The sequence below is a fragment of the Argiope bruennichi genome, chromosome 4 (assembly GCF_947563725.1).
Source record: "Argiope bruennichi chromosome 4, qqArgBrue1.1, whole genome shotgun sequence".
NCBI lineage: Eukaryota > Metazoa > Arthropoda > Arachnida > Araneae > Araneidae > Argiope > Argiope bruennichi.
The window spans coordinates 7,960,503-7,972,564 of record NC_079154.1 but is presented as its reverse complement, the minus strand read 5'-3'; the positions used below and the strand labels follow the sequence as shown (position 1 = coordinate 7,972,564).

Sequence of the window (12,062 nt, the reverse complement as noted above, 5' to 3'; positions counted from 1 at the left end):
ACTACGTTATTTTCTTTCTTACCAACTTTTCACGTCGTTGTTTTTTTAAACCATAAGTGACTTCTGGAATAAAAGATTTAAAAATTAAAAAAATTTGCAAAGGATATAATTTCTCTTATTATAGAAACCACGGATTATAACGAATTTGGATAAAACTTTATAATATGCATTAAATACTTTCATTTTTTGAAAATATATGAATTATACTAAATATATCATATCACTGAACTATAATAATTAAAAATTCTTTAATAATTATTTCAGATTTCCAAATTTTGAGCGCTAACAAAAAAACTATGTCTTTTCATTTCAGTTTATTAATTCTTTTCCACTTGTATGTCGGAAATGTTTTCAGTGAAATAAATGCTTTTGCATATCAGCCATATTTAACCAGAAAAATCCGGAAATATAAACATAAAATAAAATAAAAAATAAAGAAAGAAAAAAAAATGAAATGTATTTGCATCCAAGAGATAGCAAAGGAAATAAATTCTTATCATCTAACCAAAGATTCTAATTGTTTTTTTTTATATATATTTTCAGCAAGAAAACTTTTTTTTGTACATATTCATATTGTCTCTTTAGACAGAAAATAAGTTCAAAATTTAAAAAAATGATAACCTTTTATGAAAAAAATAATTTAAATAAAATTACAAATAAAAAAATATAATTTGTTAAAAAATTAGTTTTTTTTAAATTCAGAATAATTATTTTGAGATATTGCCTTAGAAAGCCTAAAACAATGGTCATCTGATTTTTCAACACTTTTTTTAATTTTTAAAAAAGTTAAGACTTTTCTATTTCCTACAAATTTAACATTACATAAAAATAAAATGCATTCAAAATTTTATATTATTGAAAAACATTCGAAATATTACATCATTAAATATTCAAAATATTATATTCTTTTCTTTAATTGTAAATTAAATTTGAAAATATAAAAGCGCTATAAACAAAAAATTAAATTATTTATTGAACGAAAAATATTAAAATTTTATATATGAAAAAAGAAAAGCTATTATTATTCTTTTGAAATAAATAAATCATGCAAATATTTAAAAAAATAAAAATAACAAATTCCACATGACATCAATCAATTCAAGGCTCAATTCGAAATCGAAACAAAAAGTAAACAAATATTTTTTTGTTTACCTGTTCAAGTCTCATTCCTCGTGTACGAAAGAATGAAGGAAAAAAACCGTTCGATGCAGAACAGAGCTGAGCACAACAATTTCAGCAGAAAAATACCACCTGTTTGTGAAAATATTCTAAAACAAATCTTTTCGATTCACTCCGGGAGAACCGACTTCAAACACGAACGCGCAACGCACGTTGATTCGAGCGCCGTGGAATTGTATCAGAGGAGAGGAGCTTTCCCGTAGGCGCGCCTACAGTCAGCTTGCAGCACTACCGACCTGACCCGACGCCATTGGATGTAGAGGTAACTTTCCTTATTAAGTCAAAGAGCGCAAGCGCGCAACTGGGTTACGTCACAAGAGCAAGGTTCGAAAGTGGGGATTTTCTTGCCTGGGATATGGGGATTTTTTCCAGCAGCAGACGGATCTTTGTTTCTGTTTTTATCCGGCGGATTTTCGCGGCGGAATTGAAAAGTTCGGAGAAAGTAACGAATCGGATTTGTTTTTTCAAATGAATATGCGATTGGAATCCATACATTTAAAAATTCTTTTTTATTCTTAAACTAATATAAGGTTAGTAAAAAAAATATATATATATATCACTCCTCTTTCTCTCTTTTTTAATATTTACTTTTGTTCTTGATTAATATTTTTATTTTTGTTATATTTTGATTACATTTTTTGTTTATGGAAAATTTCCTTTTTTCTTTTTATATTTTATTTATATCTGGGCTTCCCGGGCTCGAGTCCTGGATCGGGCATGGTTGTTCTCTACACTGTGTTCTATCTGTGAGGTGTGTGAAAGAGCCTCCCTGTAGAAAGGGGCTGTGCAAGCGAGTGTGTGAGTGTCATCTTCATATGAGCTAGAAATCAGACTTCTGCCCTCGGGTGCTCAGGGGTCCTTACCCTCAGAAGCTACTGCACCCCTTTTCCCCGATCTCTTGGATTTGGTCTGAATTAGAGTTCAATCCAAAGATGGATAAGCAACAACATATTTTATTTATTTACATTCGCTTACACACAGGATTATTCCACAACAAAATTATTTGAAAGTGTTGGAGGTTGAAGGAATTCAAAAATCTGCTTTTTACATCGGCTCGATTTTAGCTCAACTAATGATAATGATATCATGTTGTGATGACTGTTGGACTGTTCATTCAAAAGGGGAAAAAAACCCTCCCCTAATTCTGAAATGTTGTGAAACTCCACTACTCAAACTTAAGCGACCACTCCATTAATCAAGATTATAACGAACTAAGAAAACGAACAAAATTATATCAGAAAAGACAGCATGAATTCTCTTTTATTTACCTTAAGAAATCTTCTATGATTAAATGCTTTCAGGTATTTTCAGATGTGTTTCTCTTCCAAGAAAAATAGAGCAAGCAAAGAAAATATTTTTCGAAGATTTTTGCTATTAGATGATAATATATTGCAAGCATTAAATTTTAATTTAAAGGTCTTAATATCAATTCCAATATTTACTTTATAGTGGATTTTAAAGAGAATCAAATGGATCAGTGCAACATCGCCACCATTCGCGACTTAACGCCCACCGAATTCATACTGTCTCATGTTAATCTAGTATTAGTTATCAATATCAACTATTCTATTTATCCATTTTTATAATATTATAGAGGAACAGTCATACAAATAAAATCGTAAAAGAGTAGAGTATGTTGAATGAAGCGACAAATAAAATCAAAATATAGACATAAAATATTAAAACTCATTCGAATTAAGAATTGCGAAGCAGTAACTTCCATAATAGAAAATTCTGTCATTTATCCTGTTTCTATTTTATTTTAAAAATTCGTAACATATCGAAACGCAACAAATGTTCCCAGACGGTTATACCAAAAATACTTTTTGAGTAAAAACTTCCTTTGGAGCAATCTTATTTTTATTTTTTGTTGTTATTATTTATGTTGTTAGGCGTATTTTTCATATCTGGAAATATTTGCATATCTAGACGTATTTTGTAGCTTCTGGAAAATCAAAATTGTTCTTTTTTTTTAACAACAAAAGAACTGTAATGAATTTTTTATAATAAGTTTAAAAGAATCAAAAATAAAAGTTCGAGATTATTTAGATTAAGAAAATTTAAACGCTCATTTACTCCGAAATATGTTTTTAGAAAAATTATTTATTCATACAAAAATTTCTTAGTTAGAAATTAAAAATATTTATTAAAATAAAGCAAGTTAGGTACTTAATTTTCCAATGTTAATATTATTTTTTTAAAATTACTTGTGGCAAAATACTATTTCAACTTTTAGTATCCATGCATTTTTCTGGCGGAAAAAAAGGGAATTTTCGATAGCGGCAGACGATTTTTTTTTCTTTATTTATCGTACGTTCACTCTTTGGAATAAAAGTCTGATTTTTCCGGCAAATTATAAATCTGATTCACCCATTTTGCTCTCAATTACCTGATGATTAATTGAGTTCTTAAAACCTGTTGCTTCATAAAGAATACCGTGAAGATTGAATGCAAAAGAGGTACAAGCAAAACTTCGAATAAAGAATACCTGTTAAATAGAGGAAGTTTTTTCCATCCACGATTCAATTTGCTAAATCGTTAATCACGATTTGAAATGTTATTTCTCGCTTTCATTTTCCTAAATAACAGTCCTGCGCATTTTTATTTATTGCTACGAAAAACATATTTTGTCTTTTATCTGATGCTTCATATTTATTATCGGTCATTTTTGAAATTGGCTTTATATTTACAGCAAGCATGATATTATTACAAACGAGGTCGCTAATGTCTGCGTAGGTAAAATTATACGCATCAGCGGCGTAAAATTATAAGAAAGTTACTAATTTTAGAAATCTGCCTTCCTCATTCATGTGTTCTAGTTTATTTAATTTTAAGTAATTAATAAAATTATAAGTATTAATTTTAATTATTTAATAATAAAACGCAGAATTTTGAAAATTGTTTTTTAAATTTTAATACCGGCTAGCCAAAAAGTTGAACAATTGTTCAGATTCCTAAAAAATGCAGTATATCAAAATAAAAAATAATACAAAAAGGAATAAGGTTAAAAACACTATATATATTTTATAATTAAGAAAATGTAATGGTTAAAGCAATTTTAAACCAGAAAAAACATATTAATATACATTCTCTAAATTTATTCGCATAGCTTTTTTTAATAATTTTATTTGCTTTTTACAAAGAATTATTGCTAAGTATGACATCTTTTTTGTATGATTTCTTTATCCTAGGACTACTATTTATCGCCCTCCCCTTTTATTATTTTTCTGTTTTCGAAACAATATTTTTCATTTATTTTAAACTTTTCTTTCAGCTTTATTTCTATTATTTTAAATTTTCTTTTAACTAAGAACTTTTATAAATTCCATTACTCATAGTTATACTTCAGCGATTTTTAGAATAAGGGTTTTCTTTTATAAATTCCAATTGATTCGTTAAATGTATGTATCTTAGTTTAAATTGTTTAATTTTGCTTTGTGCTGTCATCCGATAAACTTCCCCTAAAAAAATCTCTTACAACTTTTCGTATTGTCGTTTTTTTTTTTTTTTTTTTTTTTTTTTTTTTTAAATTCTCAGAGCTTTTGGCAATAGAATCCTATTCTGCAACAAGAATCTCCATTGTTAATTGGAAAGAGTTGTTCACAAAATTCAAATTCTTATTGCTTTCATCTTTTCTAGGCGATTAAAAACTTTAAAATTAGGATCTATTTTTTAAAAATAATTAAAGCTATAAATACGATTAATAAAGTTTTAAGGATGAGTATACGTGTTGGCACTCAACAGAACAGACCGTTTCTTTTAGAGCTATCAAATTTGGCACAGACATATTTTGAAGGGTGGGAATGTGCACCTTTGAGCTATTTCTTTAAAATTTCAATTAATTAAAAATTAAATGAAATTGGAATATTTTTCGTAATAACTTTCGAAAATATTACAACACACAAAAATGATTTTTATATCATTTCAAAATTCAAAAAAATATCTTTCCAATGATATCTATTTAAATGATATACAATTTTTTCTCGATTTTAAATTCATTTTTAAAAATACTTTTAAGCTTATTTTACAACAATATATTTCATTGTTGTGAAAAAACCCAAATCTTTTTTTTTTTTTTTTTTTTTTGCTACAAATATTTTAGCATGGATTTTTTTTCCATAACTACTAATAAAAGTATGAAATCACAGTTTTTATACTTTTCATACTTTTATAGTGGTTTATATTTAAAGTATGATTTTTTTAAATATATTTTTTGAAGTTTGGTTGTACTTACAATCAAGGTTTTAACTTCATAAATGAATGATGATGAAAATTTTTTACAAGTATGTTCATTTTTAAACATGACTGTTATTTAATGAATTTTATTGGAAGTACAAAAATATATTTTCATTTTTATCATTTGAAAATTGCTTTCGTATTGTAGTTCTCTGAATTTTCTTGTCGAATGAGAGAAATTTTGCTAAATAATTTTCAGAGTTATTGTGTGAATTATATAAAATATTTGTCATGCGCATTAAACATCAGTGCTGAATGATTCTGTTTTTTGTTCTTTTATTTTAAATATAAAATGTTTAATTCTATCAAGAAGGGTTTTGTATAACTGAATTTCAAGCATTTGCATTTTTCAAATTCAGATTTTAGGGAAATAATTGAAAATTAAATGCGATATATTGCACAAAGAACAGAGCAATGCAATCTTTCACAATAGTATGTTTCATATCTATTAAAATTTTCCGATTTAAAAATAATTCATTGAGAAACCAATAAGAGAAAACTACATGCAATAATTAATTTCGAAATTTTTGTAATCGTAAATCTCGATAAAAAAGCTGGTTATCAAAAGAGGTTTAGTAATTAATAAATAAGTAAATACAGGTAGAATTTGGCGGGTTATGCCGTTCTGATCTCAAATTAAGCTATTAAATCGCTGCATCTGCTCTTGAGCATAACATAGTCCTTTCCTTAAATAGAGCAATTATTTATTCAATAATTAATAAAAATAATATTTTAAAAACAAAAACAAATTTATCGGATGGAAATTTACTGAGGAAAACAAATTTATTGGATCATATTGTTACGAAATTTTTCTACTACAAAATACCGTCGATCAATCATAATAACGTAACCCATTTAATTGCTAGTTCAGCAGTTTGCTTGCTTGCTGTCTAATCCTCCAGTTTCTTTACCTGTCGGCGACTCCGACTCCTCTCACACACAACTTCTGACGATCCACACCTTTTATAGTACCAGGAGGAGGGGCTAGAATCTTCAGACCAATCACGACATCTCTGGGTGTATATCGGTTCCTAATGGATGGATCGTGAAACTTCTCGAACTTTCCAGTATGATCCATTTAGTTGCCAAACTCGCCAAATTCGTCGCCAAGCTCAGCACGCACAGGACAGATCTTACAAAGGTTTTAACGGTTTTTCCCAGGATTACACTATTCATGCCGTGTAGCAAAATTACAGATTTGTAACAATATTCAGAATTTAATTCACTGTAACATCGTCATAATTTGTTTGATGTTTGTTAATAGATTGATATCGGGTTTACACTCGGCCAGTTATAAGACGGCCAGTAGGCAGCGCATGCGTAGAAAGGCTTGAAAATGCTGTTCGGCTGATGGTAAGTAAATGTCCAGACAGGACAACAACATGCGTGAAAAAAATTATCAATTATCATAGATTAATTCCGACATTTTTTGTTCTTTGTTCGTTCTGATGCGATATATTTTTTTCATTTTATTTGCCTTTTTTTTCTATAATTTTTCAAATTTAGGTGTGTTGACATTCTTTCTTATTTTACCATGTTTCTTGGCCTAAATATCCATCATTTTAATAAGATACTCAGCGAAAAAGAGAAATTCGGGGACGCCAAAACGGCAATTTATAGTTAAGCATGGAATGCTTGAATCTATCCAATGAAATGGTGACAAACATAAATGAGTCCCTCTCTATGCATGCGCTTCTTACTGACCGTCTTATAACTGGCCGAGTGTAAACCCGGCATTGTAGCACGAAGGATTACAGTTCAGTTTTATCCCTGTGACGAAATATTTGATTTTTTTTAAAGGTGAGCTAAATATGTGGCACAGGCTATTTACGATCAAAATTCATAGCTTTAGAAGACTTAGAATTTAAGCCTTCTGTCTTATTCCCTCTTCCTTTTATTCTTCCCCAATTTGCCCTTTTTATTTTTAAAATATCCTATCTGAGAAAAATCAAAAGCCAGTTACAATAAAGAAAGCGCTTTTTTAAATCTCAAAATCTTAAATTTAAACCATTAAAAGCAAGAACAGAAAGAATATTTATAATTTTATTCTAAAAGATCATTTTAAAGCAATTTGAAACTGACTTAGACCGTCAGTTTCTTTGTTCGGTTAACAAATCCGCACAAAACTTCCTTAAGTGGCCTAATCCTTTAAACAAGCAGACTTAAAATTCAAAAATGCTCTTTTGCGGTAACTCTGTATTTTGAATCAAGGATATATTTTTCCAAATGTCTGTAGATAAGAGTAATAGATAATTTGAAATTGCGCTGGTAACTAACCATTTCATCCAAACATTCTGTTCCCAGTGCAGGAATGGCAGTGAATATGAAACAGATGAAGTTATTCTGTACGTATCGATGGTGATAATAAGAAGCATAGTAAAAATTTTATATTTCTTCCGAAAAAAGTAGCAGATAAACATTTGAAAGAAATCATCGAAAAAAACTTACTCATATCTGCAAAAAAAAAAAAAAAAAAAAAAAAGGAAACGAAAAAAAGGAATACAAAATTATCCCTATATCTGTTTTATCTCAGAGAAGAAACAAGGAGTAAATAGACTCTCACCTAAGCTGTCTATGAAGCACTTTAAAACATTGCAATAATAGTTGACACCTATTTTAAACTAACAGGGATGGTCTCTCCTTAACTTTCCCGTACATTCTGCAATTGTTCATTTAAAAACCTTGAAATCAAATTATTTGATAGTTTATAAAAATGAGGAAAGGTTTTCTCGAAAAAAAAAATTGATACTTATATGACTCTACTTGATTCAAGCGAACCTAAAATGTTTAATTTTATAATTATTATAAAAGTAACTAGATTATATAAAAAATTACATTAAATAGCTCTAATATCCAGTCAATTACATTTTTTTCTTAAGTATATATATAAAATTTGCACAGAGGTATTCAATTGTAACATTTCAAAAACTGATTTGAAACAATTGGGCACTTGCATTTGAGGAACTGGGTGCAGAAATGCCTAGCTGCCTTTGAATTTTTAAATTAATATATTTTTTTATTCTTCAGCGTTATACCCAACACTGTTAAAATAATAAACACAAATAGAAATAAGATGATTATAGAGTGGCAACAGCGGCAAAATGCCTTGAATTCATCATCATAGAAGGTCTCAATCGAAAGAGTTGCAATTATGAGTGTAGTAGATACTACTACTGCTCTAATTTACAGGACTGAAACATGGTGCCTCGCCCTAAAAATTTTCAGGAGGACAAACTGTCTATTTATATGACTGATGTAAGGATTCTCAGGGAAAGAAAGAGGAACTGAATGAGAGAATGAGACTGGAAAAAAGAATAAAAAATGAAAGAGGATTCGGAAATGAAACTAAATACTGAAGGCTAAAAAAGGAGCACAAAGAAAGCAATTTAAAAAAAAGCAATCAAATTCTCTAATCCTGCTACTGTGATTACAGAAAAATTCTACATTCTTAATTCTTGCCATTTTATATGACTAATAGAATATCGGAAAGAATTAAGATTTGGCAATATTTTTAAAACCAGTTACTAGTAGGGATTGCAATACCGGTATACCGGGATACCGAATACCGGTATTTTGAGACATTTGTACAATTTTGTAATACCGGTATTCACAAGTTTAAATACCGGTTTTTCGGTATTTACTAGAAATTTTCAAAATCGTCTCCACTATATGTTCAGGTATCACGAACATAACAAAATAGTATACGTTTTGGTTTTTATGTCTCTCTAAGAGCGAAATTAATTAGCTAATTAATGGCTTAATTAATTGCTTAAATCTGAATTAGCGAAACATGGATTATCCTTGAAAAAAATATTGTATCCATACGACTGATGAAGCAACAATTATGAAAAAAGTTCGAAAGTTGATTGGTGCAAATCAGCAGTTGTGCTATGCACGTGGAATTCAATTAGGAGTAATAGATGTATTATACCAAAAAAATAAAGAACAGGAGAATCCAAATACTGTGGATATAGAAACTTCGGATTCCAGCTTAGAAAAGAGTAAGAGTGAGAGTGATATTGACAATGAAGATAATGACAATGTAATTGTTGAATAAGATATTGCTAATGAAGATGAAATATTAATCTATCAAGAATTGCTTTCTATAATTTATAAAGTTCGAAAAATTGTTAAGATATTTAAACGTTCCCCTATAAAAAGGATATATTACTAAAATATATACTAACTGAAAATAAAACAGAATATATGTTAATATTAGATTCTAAAACACGTTGGAACAGTTTACTCCTAATGATGGAACGATTTTTGAAACTGAGAAATCCAATCCAAAAAGCAATAATCGACTTAAACCTGTAAATTAATTTTTCAGATAGTGAATTCGACTTAATATCCAGAACTATATCAGCTCTAATTCCAATAAAACTGACTATAGAGGCATTATGTCGGAGAGATTTTAATTTATTAACAGCTAATGCAACAATAAATTTCATGTTGCAGTCATGAAAGAACAGCACACATCACTATCCGAAGAATTATATATTACATTGAAAAATCGCACAGAAGAAAGGCATACCGAAAAATTAAATGTCTTATGGTATTTATATAATTATAATGATTTTAAAAATGAAAATGAAAAAGAAAAAAAGAAAATAATCAATTCAAATCTGATCCACATTCAACCACAAACCTATCCACATTCAGAAGAATTCGGTTCAGTTATCGAAGATTATGATGATACTAATGTCGATAGTGAAAAGGAATTGTCTTTTGAACAAAAATTAGAATTAGCGACAAATAAAAAAATTTCAACAAACCAAAATACAATACAGAAATCAGCTATATCCAAAACCATCTGACGAGAAATCGATTTATTTGAAGATGAGGGATTTAGAGGTAAATACTTGGAAAAAGTATATCGCGCATTGCTAACAGTACCACCAACTAGCGTAGATGCCAAAAGATCGTTTTCGACACATGATAATTTTTAAACAAAATTACTTTTCAGGCTCAATAACAGTACCATTGATGCATTATGCGTTTTAAGATCACATTTCAAAAATTTGTAATAGTATCACAGACTGAATAGTTATATTTGTACTTTTTTGTGATTTAAATAAATAAGATGTTTCTACACTTTTTTGTGATTATATACTGTTATAATTTATAAATTACAAATTATTTTTCGTGATATTTACAGTCTCTAACAAAACTGGCAAATAAAACAAAGAAACACCTGTGTTTTCTTTCTTTTTCTAAAATTTCTAATACCGGTATCCCGGTATTAAGATTTAAAAAATACCGAATACCGGTATTGAAATTTTGGTCCGGTATTGCAATCCCTAAATATGATCAATGAGATTTAATAAAATATTAATATTATCTTAATATTTTATAATAAATAGAATATTGACAAATTTATTTATTTTGGCAACTAGAAAAAACAGAGTCGTTTAATTGATCCGTTGCGGGCTTTTCTCATCCTGTTCACCCTCTGCTGTAAATTGGAAATATGTCATTTATTACAAAAGTGGAAGTGCAGCCGAAAGTTATAGGGTCTATTCGAAAGATTCAGTGCCATTCATGCAATTTATTTTTCATATCTAACATATTCTAATTTCATACATAATAATGTTTAGAGATTGGCATTATATCTGTAATTTATAACATGCTGGATTTAAAATTTTGCAAAACACTTTTCAAGACAGATTGTTAAAATTAACGCAACCAGGCATCACAGATAGTTAGCACTTGGACGTTAGATGCTCATTAAGAAAAGAACTTTCAAACCATTAATTCAATTTTTAATTAGAAATTAATCGCAGAGAACTTACAACAATGACATTAAAAATTATTCCATGTCATCCAAGTGCCATCTATTCAATTGCTGCTGATTTAAAACCAGAGAATAGAAGATCTAACCTCATCCAAAAGCAGTTATGTTCGCAGGCATAGTACACTATAAACTCATCTCGCTGACTTGCGCATTGAAAGATATAGAGAAATCAGTAGGAGTAGTCTCCCTGAAACGTTCTTGTATATCACAAGTAAAGTTCTTATTCCCTCCCCTCCATATAAAATCGGGGATGATGAGTAAAGTCTCACTTTATAACTCATTGCCAAGCAATAGTTAAGAAATAGAGATCTTTATCGAAAATTCGGCAGTTTCGCTTAATTTAGCGTGTTGGTGTGTATTTTGAAGATTTTTTATCCGCCAATTGAAACCGAAATTTCACACACAACTATAATTGAAGTCACAAGAACTTTGCTAATATCGCAAGCCATTGCACTTATGAATTATTGCGTTAGCATGCCTGCGTCAAACTGTTAACCATTTGACAGATTTGATTCAAACTTGATGTATCTACATTTTACATCTTTAAGTACCAAATTTTTTCTAATAAATGCTTTGCGTTTTTTGTTACGGAGACTTGAAGTCAAACAATTAGACAGACGGTTTGTTATTATCTGAATGTATTTCATTCTAAATTTGATAGATATACAAATCTGGTTTTAAATCACTATGCCGAATTTCATCCGCTTAGTTCAAAGCATTTTCCAAAGTCTTGTTCACAGATAGAATGCCTAAACGGAACTTAATAATCACCTTTTATTCATTCAAGGTAATATGTATGTACATCACATGACAGATATTTTAAAAGTGCTAGTTTTTAATTTGACATAATATA

General features: G+C 29.0%; 1 protein-coding gene across 7 annotated transcripts in view; it reads right to left on the bottom strand.

The window, feature by feature from the left end:
• LOC129965543 (tensin-1-like) overlaps nucleotides 1–12,062 on the bottom strand; it is a 474,618-nt gene that overhangs the window by 352,323 nt on the left and 110,233 nt on the right. The window contains exon 1 of one of the 7 annotated variants that reach the window (XM_056079521.1): nucleotides 1,153–1,410. The exons of the other annotated variants lie outside the window; for them this stretch is intronic. Within the exon in view, the coding sequence (XP_055935496.1) occupies nucleotides 1,153–1,167 (15 nt within the window). The 5' untranslated portion in view covers nucleotides 1,168–1,410. Of the gene's footprint in view, nucleotides 1–1,152; nucleotides 1,411–12,062 lie in introns of those variants that run through there. 7 annotated transcript variants of the gene reach the window in all.